Source organism: Pygocentrus nattereri, chromosome 1, assembly GCF_015220715.1.
Source record: "Pygocentrus nattereri isolate fPygNat1 chromosome 1, fPygNat1.pri, whole genome shotgun sequence".
In the NCBI taxonomy this organism is placed as follows: Eukaryota; Metazoa; Chordata; class Actinopteri; order Characiformes; family Serrasalmidae; genus Pygocentrus; species Pygocentrus nattereri.
Window position 1 is genome coordinate 35,765,500 of NC_051211.1, and position 18,536 is coordinate 35,784,035.

Below are 18,536 nucleotides of genomic sequence, written 5' to 3' on the forward strand. Positions count from 1 at the left end.
ATGTTTCGGAGGTGAAGAAACGCTGTCCTTGTAATATTACCTATGTGTTGATTAAACGTTAGATCTGAATCAATCGTCACACCAAGATTTTTAGCTATTGAACCAGGTATTACAGAGAAGTCAGCAAGATTTAACATTAAATCTGAGCATTTATTCCGAGCAGCCTTTGGACCAAGAAGGAGAACTTCTGTTTTATCTGGGTTTAAAAGAAGGAAATTCTGCAGCATCCAGTTTCTTATATCTTTTACACAATCTTCTATTTTATTTAATCTGGATTTATCATCTGGTTTGGCTGATATGTACAGCTGTGTATCATCAGCATAGCAGTGGAAACTAATTCCATGTCTATTTATAACTAAGCCTAATGGTAACATGTATAACGCGAATAACAGAGGACCTAAAACAGAACCTTGTGGAACTCCATATTTCACTTTTGTATAATTAGATGATACATTATTTAATCGTATGAACTGAAACTGGTCAGTGAGGTAGGATGTGAACCAGGATAACGCTAAGAGAATAGAGTGATCTACAGTGTCAAAAGCTGCACTTAGATCGAATAGTATCTGGAAGAGATATGTGGCCTTGATCAGAGGCAAGAAGAAGATCATTTGTTATCTTAACTAGAGCCCTCTCTGTGCTGTGGTGGGGCCTAAAACCAGATTGGAATTTTTCATATATGTTGTTCTTATGTAGATAGGAACAGAGTTGCTGGGCTACAGCTTTTTTCTAAAATCTTAGAAATAAATGATAAGTTGGAAATAGGTCTGTAGCTTGACAATTCACTGGGGTCAAGATTTGGCTTCTTTATCAAAGGTTTAGTCACTGCTAGTTTGAATGATTTGGGTGCATGACCTAGGCTAAGAGAAGAATTAATTATTGTTAAAATGGGTTTAATTCTAGCTGGTAGTACTTGTTTAAATAGGTTTGTTGGAATCATGTCAAGTGTGCATGTTGCAGAATTTGAGGAAGAGATCATTTTTTCTAGTTTTGACTGCTGAAGTGGTTTCTGTTCTATAACTACATTTTGTGTTGATTCAGCCAAACCACATGATGGGTAGGTTACTGGTATCGGTTGAATTTTTGTCTAATATTCTCGATTTTGTTATTGAAAAAGTCCATGAAGTCATTGCTGCTGTAGTTGGCGGGTATTTGAGGTTCAGATCCGGCCTGGTTTCTGGTGAGCTTTGTGATTGCGCTAAATAAAATTCTAGGATTGTTTTTGTTGATTTGGATAAGTGAGGACAGGTATGCTGAGCGTGTTTTGATAAGTGCCTTTCTGTACCTGCTAAGGCTGTCCTTCCAAGCAGAGTGAAATACTTCCAACTTGGTTAGTTGCCATTTGGGCTCTAATTTCTGTACTTTTAAGGTGCGTATTTCATTGTTGTACCATGGAGCGGGCCTTTTCTGTTTCATCATTTTAATTTAAGGTTGATCGAAACATATTTTCTAGGCAGTCTGTTAATCTGTCTAACTCTGTTGGTCTGATGAAGGAAAAGCTATGGTTGATAAGTCTGGAATGATTTCAAAAAAGTGCTGAGCTGTATTTGGCATTATTGAACGCTTCATGTAATAACGGGGTGATGTATATACATTTTCACTAAGTCCTAGTTCATAAGAAATTAGGTAATGATCTGAACCTACTTAAGTTTGTGGAAGAACAGTGAGATTATGTATGTCAACACTAAGAGGATCTCTGTTTGAAGACTGGATGGTAAAGCTTTAGAAACTGCACTGGTAGAGGCAGTTACTGACTGAGGCAGTCTAGAGTCAAAAGTAAATCTAAAGTGTGATTACAGTCATGTGTAGGCCCTATTACATTTTGAGTAAGGCGTACAGAGTCCAAGATAGATGAGAATGCCTTTTTTAATGGATTTGCTGTGTTCTCAAAGTGAATATTAAAATCTTCTGCAATTCAGTGATTAGCTTTACGCATTTACTTAAGAATATAAAATATATATCCTTTAAACATATTTTGGAGTGGAAATATATAAAATAAAACCAAAAATGTCTGAATACTTCCCCTTATTTCCCCTTATTGTAGGAGCCCACAAATTATTTTCACACTTCAACCATGGGTAAACTTTAAAGACATTCATAGAATGTTTCTGAGAAAAACACTTTTAGCATAACATGAAGCTGATGGTAAACTCATTGTGTGGAGAAAGACTGGAAAAGGACATCAGCTAGACTGCGTTAAAGGTTCTGGAATGCGCAAAGGTGGAGGTTTTTCATACGGCACATACATTATATGGCCAAAAGCATGTGGGCACCTCTCCTAATCACTGAGTCCAAGCATTTTAGCAACACCCATTGCTTACAGCTGTAGAAAATCTGTATAAAATCAAGCACATGCACTCTTCATAGACAGCCACTGGCAGTAGAACGGGCCGTACTGAAGAGCTCATTGACTAAACCTGGCTCTGTCATATTATTCCACCTCTGCCACAAGTCAGTTAATAAAATTTCTATCCTGCTAGATCTACCCCTGTCAACTGTAAGTGCTATTATTGTAAAATGGAAGTGTCTAGGAATCATGGTAAGCCATACCAAGTCACAGAGTGAGGCCACCAGACTTAGATGCATGTAGCACATAAAAATCTATCCTCTGTTGCGTCAATCACTACAGAGTTTCAGCATCATCAGCATAAGAACTGTGTGCCAGGAGCTTTATAAAATGGGTTTCCATGACTGAGCAGCTGCACAGGCCACTATGTGCAATACCAAGCATCAGCTGGAGTGGTGTAAGAAGACCCTTTCCTGGTCCAGCTTGAATGTGCACAGAGCGTGGTCAGGAAAGACTTGGCATAGCAAGTTTTGTGTGGAGGAACAGTAGTAGCTTACACACAGCCCTGACCTCAATTTCCCCAAAACACCTTTGCAATGAACTGCGAGCCAGGGCCAGAAATTCCCACAAACACACTTCATAAGCTTGTGGAGAGCTTTGCTAGAAGAGTGCAGGCTTTTATAGCCACAGAAGGAAAGTAACTCCATATTAATGCCCATGGTTTTGGAATAGAATGTCCCACAAGCTCATATAGGTGTGATAGTCTGTCATCTGCCTACATTTGGCCATATAGAGGCACAGATTCTTTTTGGCAGTCACTGTATGTGTGAGTATGTGTATGTTTGAGTGAGATTCATTGCATGAAATATAAATGAATGAAAGATTGTGTATATTTGGATTAATGGTAATGCTGTTTTCCTGGCTTAGTGTAACTGTTCCACTATACTGTGCTCAGTGTGTGCAGACACTGTCATTACTGTGCCAGTGTGTGTCCACACTAGAGAGCTTTTAGAGTCCACGTACACACTGGCCTGTGTGCTGCCATTAAAACCTGTTCTCTAGAGAAATGGACAGAGACAGAAAGTGAGCGTGGAAAGAAAAAAAGCTAGAAAGCGGTAATGTGGTCTTAGCGATGGGGAGAGTGGTGATGGGGGAAATCAACTGAACTGTCCTCAATCGACAGGCCCTTTAATATCAGAGGTACGGTGGGCTGCTTGATTGCTCTCAGAAAGAACATAACGGCCTCGCTCTGTACCCTTCAGCTTTGAGGTGGGGATGAAAGCGCACAGCCATTTTACTCTGTGTGTGTGTGTTTGTGTCTATCATCACACACTCCGTAAGAAGCAGATTAAACTGTAATAGAGAAACGCTTCAGAGTGACTTTTTCCCCCCTTTGAAAAAGCTGTTGATGGGGGCAAGTTTTAAGAAAGAAATGATTCTTTTGTTATTGGAGGCTTTTAAAAAGCTGAAAACCACCAGCAGTTTTGGAGACAGCAAGACAGATGGGACAGACTCAGTCTTTCAGGTGTGTGTTTATGTGTCTACCAGACTCCCTAAAGATCAGGAGGATGAACGTCTGGCCTTGGAATAGGAGCAAAAACAAAAAAAGACAAAAAACAGAAGGCAACATCTCTCACGCAAATCCATTAGCATGCCTTTTCTTTCATCTCTCCTTCACACAGACACAGCAGGTAGTCTTTGGTTTAACTTTTTCGCTGTTCTGCGATGAAAATGAAAGCATTTCTGACAAGAGCTCAGCAGCAGACCTTATTTGTCCCGTAGAGCCAAAGTACCTCACTTTCCAAAAGGCCTCATACTGACTGATTAATGTCTGGAGTCTAAGGATGTGCCTATTCAATTTGAAAGATGAGTGTTGGAGCTGGTTTGGGCATGTTCAGTTGATCTGTATTGGCTATATTAAAGGGGCCTAAAGCTAAAGTTTGTTATTTGTTGTGTATTCTGAAATGCAGCACTGCATCCCTTGGCTTCTTTGGTTTGACGGAATTCATGATTTTATATCATTTTCATGTTTTCCTTTATCACTACAATACCCAGCATGCATTATGCAAAATATCATACAACCACTAGGAATCCCTGTGGCGTCGACCAATTCTCGCCAGCCTAGCCACTGAGCTGTAAGAAATGCAGGATGATTTTAAAAAGATTCATCCAATTTCAATGCACCATACTTTTACAACCACATGGCACCACCTAGGAATCACCCACACACCAATAGAAAGAGGGGGTCATAGAGTTTCTGACTGTCACCTGAAGATGGCTCCCTTCAGACTGCAGGGAGATGCGACCCCTGAGCAGAAAGAGTGAATCCGTCATAACTGTGCAATGTGATTTTTGTTGGTAATGAACCTCCAACAGCTCAGAGCGTTCATCGTTTCACAACACTGGATGATCTCCAAAATACCATTACAACATCCGTGAGTACAGTGACACCCAACATGCTCCAAATATGGTTTACATGATTTTCATATGATTGCATATGATACAATTGCACCTTCCCAACTTTTTTAGAAATGGGGTTGTACAAAAGTAACATATTCAAGAAACCCTAAGATGTTATTAAAAAAAAAGTGTGCTCATACTGAAACACTTCCCACCTAAATTGTATTGATTTTGCTACATATAATGTACTTATGTGCAGCTGTATTATGCATGAAAATAATATAAAGTACCTGTCTTGAAATCAGCAGATATTCAACATTAAAGGATAAAAGAACTACCGGAGCTAGATTAGTTGTACCAGAGAAGGTTGGTACAGACTAAATGATCTGTGTGTAACCAAATTCCCACAGCTAGCCCAGACTGGTCATATTCCAGATGTTCTCATCAGCGTTATGGCTCGACACACTCAACAACAATAACAACACTCCTCACAGCCCTGTCTGCTCACAGGTCCAAAAAGCTTGAGGTGGATTGAAACAGGACTACTAGGCCCAGACTGGAGGACCATTTACTCCGCAATTATTAATCTCAAAAACTACGCAAATACTTTCATTCATACATAAGTCACACCACAGTTAATACTGCTAGACTCTAAAACTGCACACATTGCAGATTCATACTGGATTAAAGTCACTCCACAGTTATTACTGTCAGACTCTAAAAACTTCTTACACTGCAATTTCATACTTGATTGAGATCACTCCACAATCATTACTGTCAGTCTATATAAACCACACAAACCCCAGATTCATACTGGATTGAAATCACAGATCTCATTGGTAATTCATATTTTAGCACATACTAAGATAAAGCTAATCTATCTCCAATATGACTGAAGAAACTTGATTAGGCCATCTGTATTTGAGTCTCTTTCTTTGAGTATCTTCTTGACGTCTGAACAGCCCAAGAAAAAGTCTGGAAGCTGGAGACTTCTTGGAAGGCTGAGGCAGCTCTGGCTTTACTACTTTGAGTAAAGTGCTGTGTGTTTTGGCTACAGAGATTTGCTTTTTAGCTCCACACGGAGGAGCAGAGGCAGGCTATTTTAGGGTGCCGGGGTGTGTGATATGTGTGTATGCTGTGTGTGTACTGGTGACTGTGCACTTTAGTATGTATACAGAGAGGCTGAGCAGCTTCAGATGGGAGTTTACTAGCCGGTAAATATAGGTAAATATAAATAATACAAATGGGCCATATGAATTACCCATGTACTGACAGTGTATTATAACAGGCATGTGTGTGTGAGCATGTAGTCAGTCTTGTTTACAGAGAAAAGTGAGGTTGATGTTCTGCTTGTCACTTTTACATCGGAACAAACAGCACACCATCTGGAGCGCTGTGTAGACCTGTGTAATGCTCGCGGCATGTTCTGATCAGCCTGTGTGCGCGCACACACACACACACACACACACACATGTATATGTGATCTTATGATCTCTGAGCAACTATTCATTAAGATGCTCATTAGACATGTAGAGCAGGCTCTTTCTAACTTATGTTGTCATTGATTTTATCAGTTTGTTCTTCAAAAGAGCAAAACATCTAAATTGCTTTAAATGTAATATGTTAAGTTTTAACCAAGAAAATGTGTGTTAGTGCATGTGTGTGTGCATCATTGCTTAGATGTTTGCTGTTGACTCCCAAGTTGGCTCAACCATTAACGAGAGTGCTTTTCTCTTTCTAACTGAAATTCATTTCATCAGCTCCTCACCAATACTGATAGATGAACAGAAGAGAGAGAGAGGGAGAAACAGATTACCTCTGTTCCAAGTGATTTATTTCCCTATAGATTGCCTCTCTCTACCTTTCTCTACTCTGCACTCTCTCTGTCTTTTCTCTTTCCATCTTTCTCTCACATACACTCTCTCTTTCTTTGGTTCTGTTCACATTACCAGTTTAAAGTGGTATAAATCTGATTTTTGCCCTAATATGACTCAGATCTGATATTTTCAGGGCTGTGTGGACACACAAATCTGGTCTTTTCAAATCCAACCTGAGCCACTTTGGCTACATTCACATCATAAGCTTAATTGCTCAAATCCGCACACTCGTTTAGGTACGTGATTCAAATCTGTCGTTAATGTGAACGAACTGGCACCCTAAAATGAGACCTATCCTTTGCTGCAAAGATAATTAACTCTAAGCAGGTCTCAGCTCTTTATTATTAGACCGAAACAAAGGTGAAAAGGATGATATTTGTTGCTTTTCCACCATTTACAAACTTTTTGGCGCTGCTGCCATAGTAATGCTGGATGATGGCACATGCTCAGTGGGAAAAAAAGCACATGAATTCCGATCATTCGAACAGATGGCCATGATTTGGATATGTATGTGATCCAGGACCACATATGTCGGATTTGAAAAGATCAGATATGTGTGTCCACACAGCCCTGAAAACATCAGATCTGAGTCACATTAGGGCAAAAAATCACATTTGCACCACTTCAACTTGGTGTGAACATAGCCTCTCATATGTGGTCCTAGTTCGAATGCATATCTGGGCTGTGGCCATACGACCTTAATGAGAACACTTAGATCGGAATTAGATCTTAGCATTTGATTCATTCATGTAACATTACTGAGTAGGTTGTGCGCATGCAGGTCATCTCAGGGCACTGGTTTGTTCACATTAATGACAGATTTGAATCAATTACCTAAACAAGTGTGAACCATCATGTCACAGAGATTGAATTTGAGCAAAAAATCTTCTCTGTCACTCGTTCTGCTGTCTGAGATTTCATTCAGCAGTAAGTATTTGGAGTTGGAGCTGAGTGGTTGTGAGGTCAGAGATTTATACCTGTGCCCAGTGTATTATAGATGTAAACAGCAAATTAAAGCTGACATGCTGCACTTCAAGCTCATAGTCATAATTTTGTTCCAGATCCAGCACAAAAAGTGTGTCATTATTCATATATTTTTCAGTTACTTATGGACAGCACCGCAGCAACAGACGGTAATTAGCATATTCCTCCCAGTCTGGATCTGCACTGCAGGTCGTTTTGCACTGGATCGTGATGCTCATGTTTTCTCCTTATTAATCACTTCTGCAGAAAGTAGAAAGTTCCTGAATTTCCCAAACAGTGTGGTGCCATTCTTTCAGAGGAGTCTTCAGGCAGTAGTGTCGTGATCTTTATAATTGCAGTTCAACCATGTGGCACACTTTGTTTATGTGTCTGTATGAGTGTGTATTTCCTCCTTGATGCTAAAGGGTAAAGGAGACTGATGTCACTGCTATAGGTCTCTCTCTTTCTTTCTCTCTCTCTCTCTCTCTCTCTCTCTCTCTCTCTCTCTTTCTCTCTATCTCTCTCTTTCTTTTCCCTCTTTCTTTTTCTCCTATTTCTTGTTTTTCTCCTCCTCTCGCTGCCTCTTTTGCTCTCTATCTCTTCTTCTGTCTTACTCTCTGTCTTGCTCTCTCAGCATCCTTCTACAATTGTCTCCTTTTTTCTCTATCTCTCTCCTTATCCCTCTCTTTATCTTTTTCTTTCTTTTTTCTTTTTTCTCTCCTCTCTATATCTTTTCTTTCTCTCTCTGACTCACTCTCTCTGTCTCTATAGCTGTCTCCTCTTTTTGTCTCTGTCCCCCTCTGTTTCTCTCAGTCTCTTTCTCTGTCTTTCTGCAATTTTCTCCCCATCTCTTCCTTTTTTCTTTCTCTCCTTTTTTCAACTCTTTCTCCATCTCCTTTCTCTTTCTCATCTCTCTGTCTTCTGTCTTCTCCCTCTCTTTTTTCTTTATTTCTGCTTCCTTCTTTCTTCCAACTTACATTCCTCTTCCCCTCTCTCTCTTCTCTCTCTTTCTCTCTCTCTCTCTTGCTGTCTTTCTCTCTCTCTTGCTGTTTGTCTCTGTCTTTCCTGTGTTTCCTTCTCTTTTTTGCCTTCTCTTTCTTCTGCTCACACTCTTCCTCTCTCTTTCTCCCTCTCCCTCTCTCTCTCTCTCTCTCTGTCTCTCTCTCTCTTTCTCTCTCTCTCCCCTTCTCAGTAGGTCTCTCTTTCCTTCTCAATCTCTCCCTCTCTCATTCTGCCTGTCTCTCTGCCCCCTCTCTCTCCTTCTTTCTGTCTCTCTCTCTCTCCCCTTCTCAATATGACTCTCTCTTTCTCAATTTCTCTCTCTCTCTCTCTCTCTCTCTCTCTCTCTCTCTCTGTATGTCTTCCTCTCTTATATTCACTTTTTGATGATTATGTGGCTTTTAATCACTCTCTCTCTCTCTCTCTCTCGCCCTCCCTCCTCTCTGTGCAGTTGTGTGGTGGATGAGATGGATTTTTCTGGAATGGAGCTAGACGAGGCTTTGAGAAAGTTCCAGGCTCATATCCGTGTGCAGGGTGAGGCGCAGAAAGTGGAGCGGCTCATTGAGGCATTCAGGTGAGACCACACATACACACACAGACCTGGCTCTGCTGCCCCTCACACACTCAGTGCCCTCACCACCTCCATATGCGAGGCTGAGATAAGAACTGAAAGCTATTATACACCAGAGCTCATACCTCTAATGCAGCGTTTAGGAAAATTCACTCGGGCCAAAACCGCCAGACCCAGCTGCCATAAAACTGGAATGTATTTATTCAGTGATACTAAAAAATTACATTTCATTTCATCCTAACTAATGTCTCGCTGGCGATCCATTCAGACTCTTTATCCCCTTTCAGTAAAACCTGCCCCAGAGTAGTTGTGAGCATCCATGTCCATGTTGGTGATAGCAAAATGGATCAGCTTGTGAAATCTGAGCTTTCTGTGTGCTACTGTGTTTCCAATCACTGTGCAAAAGAAGCTCAGTGCTGCCTTTATTGGTGGATGCACTGTGAGTGAGAGCACGAGGGGCCCCAAAATTTTATTACACACTTCTATAACCCAAAAATAGCTCAGCCAGTTTGCACTGAAGTCCCTGTAGTTACTAAATAATAAGACTTAGTATGTCATAACTCTGGGCTTTTAAGGGTCTAAAGTAAACTACTCACTAAGCTGGGATGAAGAGCACTTGTAGTCTGTTTTAAGTCTTTTTTTAGCAAACTTCAGTGATACCAGCGTACAGAATGTTAGGAACCCTAAGCAGTGAATATTTTTACATTGCAAATGTACAAGCAAATCTGTCCTACTGTCCAGCTCTATATTCGCCCTCTGATTCTGTTTGACCCACCTTCTTTTCTGATTGATTACAACCTGAAAATTGATAGGCAATGAGCAGAGCTTTCCCACAGAAGTTCATCAGCGGGGAGAAAAAACATCTGCGTCCTGCTATAGGATATGATATTCCGTTTTGGACAGAATACACTGCGAATACACTGTCTGAATGCAGCCATAGGCTCTTTTTTGATCATAAAAGGTTAGACCAGGAGAACTTAAACCTTTTGTCTCATGGAGCCACAATTTTGCCAGGTGCAAAAACTACAAAACAACATACAGATTAAGAAGGTAAGGGGCTTAGAATTGAGTAAAAATTGTATGTTATAATATTACACTCTATTTTCTTACTAAAATACGTCAATGCTGGTGGGGGGATGAGTTTAGAGTTATCTTCTAGTGGGCCAAATCAACCTCCTTACGGCCAACTTTGGCCTGCAGACTACACTTTAGATGGTCCTGGTTTAAATAGTAAGGTTCTGTATGTGGGCCCACACTTAAATTCGTACATATTAGTGTCATAGTAGATACCAAATTATTTACTCAAGGTTACTGGACTATACTGGATTAATGTTTTTGAATATGTACAGAGTAAAAAGGTCAGATTAAGAGTTAACACTGAATAATAAGCCAGGTGTTTAGGCCTGTTTTAAACCCATTCAGCACTGGCTTACTAAGATGCAAAATAAATCAAGCTTTTTCTTTCCCAGTGACCATTCATGTTCACCACTAGTGATAGTCTGAGTCTCAATAATTTCCCAAATAAGTTCTATTTGAAAAATAGAGCACAGCCTACTTCAGAAAATGCACAGAGACCCCACTCCTGTGTTTTTTTTACACCAGCATTTGGATGAAACTCTTGTATGTTATGCATCCAAAAGTTTGGCATAAAATCTAATTTTACCAGATCCCTTCAAACTAATTGTAGTCGATCAGCCCAAAACATGTTATAACAACATATAACATATTTATCTTTTTTTCTTGGTTTTACCCAATTCCTTAGCCTCTTACATGGCCATGGGCACACTAGCAAGACCAAAAGGTCTATTACACACTTCTATAACCTAAGAATAGCTAAATGTATTTGAAGTCTCTGTAGTTACTGAATATTAAGCCTTAGTATGTCATAAGCCTCGGATTTTAATATAATCCTGAAGTTCATGACGAGACTTCTGAATCACAAGGAAAAGGAAACTTAACTCAAAAGCACCTCTTGAAATGTAGTATGTTTTCTGTTACGTTTGGTGGCATTTTGTAAGTTGAATGGACCCACTGTACTAGTTTAATGCTAGTCAGTTTGCCAGTTGCCGCAGAACATGTTGTTATTGTTCAGAAGTGTCACCTGTCGCATAATGCTGACGTCAACATCTGTGTGATGACGTTTCAATCCAGGCTGATTGGGGAAATTAGGGTGTAGCGAATTGGATCTATATTACCAGACCTCCTCTGGTAAACCAATTCAGCTTGAATAGGGCTTCAGCCTCTGCTGTGATGAAGGTGACCTTTTTAGCTCTCATGTAGACCTATTTAGAGACAAGCTGTATACGTTAGAAAGAGATTGAAAACGTATGTTGCTGAAAGAATCATATTTTCATACTACTGTATTTCAGGCAAGGATGTCTGGACTATTATTTGTTGGAGAATGATAACCTGTAGAGAAAACATTCTGGCTAAAATGATGTGTTTACATGTTTGAGTGAACGCTGCAGGGTAGAGTGTTTCACCGGCATTTCCACTATTCAGTCCACTGGCTAAATTGTTATGAAAAGAGCTTTGCACCAATAATCCTAAGAAGGTTGGATAAGTCATTTCACTCTCATTTGGGTGCAGTTGTGAAAAATGCACCGTTTATTTCTCTCATCATTTCCACGGTTAGGAAAAGTACACATTTGTTTTGAAATGCTGGAAACCACAGAGATGTTTGTGAGTCTTTAGTGCTTCATGCATGCTTGCATATGTGTGTGTGTGTGTGCTGCTGGTTTATAAATAACTGTGATTGCGTAACAGAACCCAGTCTGTCTCTGCCTGCCTCCCCCTACTGCTACCTTTGATATTTCACAAAAAAAAAAAGAAACCTAGGGGGATGGAGATATAAAGAGACAAATGGATGTGAGGAGAAAAACAATGGCACCCAAAGCGGCTGTTCTCTTAATGAATGAGAAAATAAATGAGTCACAGTGACTGTCAGCTCTTCATATTCCCCATTACAATGGATGTAAAGAGCAGTGCTGAGCGGTGTGGACTTTTTGTAGGTGTTGGGTAGATGAACTGCTTCATGCTGATATCACTGTGGTTCTCTTCTGAATGAACTATACAGCAGATCAGGCTGTATCAATATCATCATATTAATAATAAGCTGATACTGATATCTTGTATTCACACACACACACACACACACACACACACACACACACACACACACACACACACACGCATTATATACACATAAGCAAATAAGCAAAAGAAAAGTTTAAACAGTGAAATGTGACATTTCTCTGCATGTTTTAGTATACAATGTATGTATGTATATATATATATATATATATATATATATATATATATATATATATATATTTCATCAGCTCCACCAACTCTTTTCTTATTCCTATAATTATAGACCTTTAGTCCATCTGTTTCTGTGTATGCTTACTTTATTAACCCCCTTTTACTATGTTCTTCCATAGTCTAGACTCCTGTAGGGCCACCACAGAGCAGGTACTATTTGAGGGGTGGGGTCACTCATCACTATAGTGACACTGTTACGACTGGATCCAGCCAACAGTGTCCTGTGGGCAGCACCCTGTGCCCACTGATGAATGACTAGAGAATGACCAACACAAACTGCACAGCAACAGATGAGCTTCTGTCTCTGATGTTACATCTACAGTGTGTATCATCAAGATAAGAGTATCTAATAGAATGGACAGTGAGTGTACACAGTGTTTAAAAACTCCAGCTGCACTGCCGTGACAGATCCACTTGTACCAGTGTTGTTATTATCCAGTACTGTGTTGAATTAAGTGTGCTCGTGATGAGATGATGAAAGGATCCATGTGATGGCTGGGGGCAAAATCTTCCTCTTCAAACTAGAACAAGTTATTCACTACTTTTCAAAATACTTTTTACTTTTTTTTTTACTGTATTCATGTATAGTTGAATGTATTATAATGGTATCTGGTGGTTTTAAGTCAAAAACCAATTACTGATAAGATTACTTATGCACAGTACTGTAGATGCTTACATGTATATAGCATGACACACACACACACACACACACACACATATATACATATATATATATATATATATATATATATATATATATATATATAAACATCCTGATGAAGTATAAAATAATTGTGTGTGCGTGTGTGTTCTGGCTCTTGGTAATGTAAGTTCCAATCATCCAGCTCAGTGGACACAGGCCTTGGGGTGAAACCATACCTGGAAACGCTGAGTTATTAGTATGAAATTAGAGTTTTCACTTGAGCACACGCCCCTCAGCAACTCCGCAGTGCAAAAATAACACAGCAGCAAAATAGTTTTGTTAATTTCAAGCCTTCTCCAAGCTGTGTTCTTTGTAATTTAAAGTTTTGTAGTCAGCATGGTTTGCTGTTCATTTAGTAATACCAAAGCCCCATTTTCAAAATATTGGCAAAATACAACTAAAATCTTTTATATGCAACATTTGTCCATCTGCATATGCACAGCCAGACTCGCTTTAGAAGAATTCTTAAATCTGATACATGAGCATGAAGAGAAATAAGGCATGAGTGTAGTTTTCCTATAACCTACACAGTGCTGTGCATTGTGAAGAAATATTGGAGGAGAGAAGGTCACAAGCTCATACCTTTGATAATAAAAAATGTTGATCATTTTTTAAATAAAACATTTGACTGAGGTGTAATATGAGCTCAGCTCATGCCTGCGTTTTCAGAGTGATAACTTTTATGCTCAGTTGGTGGTTTTATGGGCGCTAAAAAGACAATTCTGCAACTCTATTACAGTACAGGTCTCTTTTTATACCTTCTCTGACAGCTTGTAGTGCTATAATGTAACAAATGCTAGACTAAATAAATCGCATCCTTAAATTGCACAAGCATCTGCTCTAGATTTACACATTAAAGGCTATCACCTTTAACCCTTTTAGGTCAATGCAAATAAAGAGTGTTTCTGCTGTTTATTCTACACTTCTCTATTAATGATGTGATTTCTCAGTGATGTTGCATAAACAAAAGAACAGGCTGGGTAGGGAGGGTTATTTTAGTAATGTATTCGGGTGCAGATTTCTGATTGCCTTTTGAAAAATGTAATCTGTTATAGGATTATGGTATTAACATAAGATGATTACTTTCCATTACATTTGGATTACCTGACATACAACTTAATAAAATTAAGTAAAAATTTATTTTTTACAAGATGTCTTTAAACAAGACAAAGATGATTGAACTGTTTTCTGAAGCACCACTCTCTGAATACATGTCTTGTTTATTTACTGCTTTCCAATCTATAATTATCATTTATTCTTTTGTACATGAGAAAAGTTAGAACAACCAGCTAAAACAACCAGGTGTATGGAAACTCAAACTGATCCCAGTTATTAACAGAAAACTTAAATAAGACAAGTAAGAGTTCAAACATTAGTTTTTATTTACATATAAGTTTTAAGTATTGTTTTTAGGTTTGTATTTCTTGCAAGCTTGCAAGTTAGAAACCAACCTAAGCTCGTGAAAAAAAACCAGACTGTAACGCCGGGGAGCAATGATGGGGCGGACGCACATGCTGAGAGAAGCTAGATTTATTAAGCGCAAATCCATTATCAGGGTCAAAACGGTCCAGGGTCAACGAGCCAACATGGAGAGAACATGGGACAGACATGACAAAAATGAACACAGGAAAAACACAACAGAGGCTGAAAGAATGATGCTAACCAATACAATACAAAGACCAAACAAAGACCAGCTGTAACGGTTGGGGAGCGAGGAGCCGGACACATACGCTGAGATAAGCGACTTTTATTGTGGGCAAATCCAGGGTCATGGTCAAGACGGTCCAGGTTCAAATAGCCAACACGAACAGAATGCAGGTCAGATATGATAAACACAGAAACACCGAACCAACATACAAACACAACCAAACAGTACAATCATCCAAACAACAAAGACCAGCCAAAACAAAGGGCAAAGCACAGGGCTTAAATAACAGCATAAACCAGGGACAGGCGGGAAACAGGTGGAGACAATCAGGGGCGGAGTCACAAAACAAGGGGCTGGACTAGGAAACCAAAACAAAGAACACGTGGACTAGACCAAAACACAAACACATGGACAGGACCGGGAGGGGCCAATCGTGACACCAGCAAACTAACAGTGGAAAACACAAGGCTTAAATACAAGGAATAACGATGGTAAACAAGACACAGGTGTTTAACACAGGTGGTTACAATCAGGGGCAGGATCTGGAAACAAGGGGCAGGACCGGGAAGAAACAAAACAAGGAATCACATGGACAAGACCAAAACAAAACAGAAGCAGATGTAGGACTGGGAGGGGCCAATCACGACACAGACATCGAGAGACTATTTTACTTTTGTGGAAATGGTTTCTGCCAGAGATGCAAGAAAAGTGGCTGTATCTGAGCTAAATCTTAAAGCAGAGCAATGTCAGGCTGTGTTAGTACAGTACATCAACACATACAGAGACATTCTGTATTTACCACCAAGATTAAAGGTAAAACATTACTTGGACATAAAATGTGGTGGCTCCCAAGGTGGTTTTGTTTTTTTTTATTTTGGCAAAATGGCTCTTCTTAACATTTTGTTCGCCAACCCCTGGGATAGTCAGACAGATTAAAGTCTTCTAGGTGTTAAGTGCAACTAATGCTCAGCCAGGCTTGTTGGATGTTTTCATTTGGATGGTCAGAGTGTTTCAGGTGTTCTGTTTGTTTCCATGACTTGAGGGCATTTTTTATTTTTATGATGTCAGTACATTTTTATTCCATGACTTCAGTACATTTTTATTTCATTATGTACCTGCAATCTTTCTCTCAGATATTTTATCAACAGACTGTATTCTTTTATATTCTGATATTCAACTCAAAGTTTTCTAAAGCTGTATTTTTGAGAATTTCAATGAGATTTTGAGTCAGGTATGTTACACGGTGACTTTCCAGAAGCAGCCTTTGGAGATCACTGGTTTCCATATGTGCACTGAGATTAGTATCCCTGCATTAATTCTGATGTTTGCTGTTGTGTAAAAATAAAAAATGCCCTCAAGTCATGGAAACAAACAGAACACCTGAAACACTCTGACCATCCAAATGAAAACATCCAACAAGCCTGGCTGAGCATTAGTTTAACAGTTTAACAAATTAAATAATTCTAAAATTAATAATGATACAGGTTTCCCAAGGTTGCACCCTGGAAGCTGGGAGATATGTATTCATTAATATTTTTTGATTCTGCTCTGTTGTTCATGCCATGAAGAGAAAAAAAAGAAATAGAAGATTTTCATGAGCTAAAGATTTCCTTTGCTCCTTAAAAAAGGCAGGTTCATCGAGTGGGCTGTTTTTCATTTTGAAAAAGTGAAAGCAGCACTTACAGTTTCACCCCCTCATTCAGGAGCTGAAGCTTTGAGAGTTTTCACATATGGCTTTGTCCAGTTTAAGCTACTTTTGGAAATATGCTCTATAGGTGACAAAGCAGAGGACAAACTTGAGGTGTGTTAAAAATTACTGAGACATAACTGTCTGGTGAGCTTGACTGTTGCTGTGCTACCCGCACACAGCACAATAGACATGGGTGGAGTGAGGTCATATTGCTTGTGAAAGGTTGAAAGGCGATGAACGAAATATTGCATTTTCGACATCATAAAAATCAAGAGTGGTTTAAATGCAATCCAAGTAAAATATTTATACAAGTGATGTATCTGTAACTCAATTAATGCTCTTTTACTTCATACTTTTTTCTTTAACTGTAATAAACTACAGTTATCTAGACTACAGTTGGGTCAGAAAGTCTGATACCACTAGTGAAAATGCATCTATTTTGCACCGCTTTTCTAATTGAAAACATTTGCTATTGCACATTATATTATCAGCATAACAATATGAATGAAAAGTTGAATTTTTGACTGTTTACTTGAATTTCATAATTTCTCAGCATTTTGTATCTCCCCATTTGCTTTAATGACAGCATGCTCTTAAACTGGTATGGACTCCATAGAGGAGAAAAACAAATCTCACCTTGTAGGATTATTGTGGCTTATCACAGTGCTTCCAACAATACAAGGAGCATGGAGCTTCTTTTATACAGTGATTGGAAACACAGTATCACACAGTAAGCTCCAATTATATATCTATTTTACTCTTACTAATGTGGGCACACTCATCATCTACTAGACAGAGATTCTGATGAAATTACCAATGATATGTTAACATTTTGAAGTTGCAGCAATCATCTATGATCACAAAAGTATATTTTAAATCTATGTGAATTATTTTTCAATCATAACTCATTAAGACAAGCACAGAAATTCTGTTGAAAATGCAGAATCCACTTCACACGTGTGTCTATAGTAGCAGAGATACAAATTATAGCTAAGATATACAACCCCAATTCCAATGAAGTTGGGGCGTTGCATAAAACATAAATAAAAACAGAATACGATGATTTGCAAATCCATTTCAACCGATATTCAATTGAATACACTACAAAGACAAGATATTTGTTTTTTGCAAATATTCACTCATTTTGAATTTGATGCCTGCAACATGTTCCAAAGAAATTGGGACAGGGGCGTGTTTACTACTGTGTTACATCACCTTTCCTTTTAACAACACTCAATAAGCGTTTGGGAACTGAGGACACTAATTGTTGAAGCTTTGTAGGTGGAATTCTTTCCCATTGCTTCATGTACAACATTGTCTTGTATGGCATTGTCTTGGTGAAATAAGCAGGGATGTCCCTGAAAAAGACGTTGCTTGGATGGCAGCATATGTTGCTCCAAAACCTTTTTTGTAGTGTTTTCAATTGAATATAGGTTGAAAAGGATTTGCAAATCATCGTATTCTGTTTTTATTTGTGTTTTACACAATGTCCCAACTTAATTGGAATTGGGGTTGTAGAAGAGCTCTTTTATTATGATTTGAATTTAATGAAAAGTCATAATTGTGTTTCTTACAGTTTCTTACATTAAAAACAGAATGTAAAATGGTATAGAATGTGAATATGTGCATATATAAGTGCAAAATGTTATTAATTCCAACGTATAGCAAAACAACAATAATGAGACTCTTAGAGTTTGTGTTTGTCTTATTTTTCAATCCTTTATTGAAGTCTGCTGCTTTGATTGAATGTGACTTTACTGTTAGCAGCAAAAATCTGATCGCGAGAAAGAATAAGGCAGAAAAAAGCAGAAAGGTGACCCGTGATAAGAGCAGGTCCAACTGAAATTGGGATGTCTACAGTTCTAATAACAAGCTGAAACCTTTATTTGTCCATTTTCTTCTCTGACTCAGCATCCCCTGTGCTAGAAACACTCAGCCTGGCCTCTTATCAAGGTCAGCTTTAGCCTGTAATGACCCATCCCAGGCCAGCACACAGTGTTTCAGGTGTCTAAAGACATTAGATTAGACACGCTCAGTGCTGCCTGCCAGACCAGCAGCATTTCCCCTCTGAGAT

The 18,536-nt window shown here is 39.0% G+C and overlaps 1 protein-coding gene across 4 annotated transcripts in view; it reads left to right on the plus strand.

Moving 5' to 3' along the window:
* iqsec3a (IQ motif and Sec7 domain ArfGEF 3a) overlaps nt 1-18,536 on the plus strand; it is a 244,617-nt gene that overhangs the window by 164,909 nt on the left and 61,172 nt on the right. For all 4 annotated transcript variants that reach the window (XM_017696969.2, XM_017696971.2, XM_017696972.2 and 1 more), the window contains exon 6: nt 8,978-9,100. In XM_017696969.2, the coding sequence (XP_017552458.1) occupies nt 8,978-9,100 (123 nt within the window). The remainder of the gene's footprint in view (nt 1-8,977; nt 9,101-18,536) is intronic.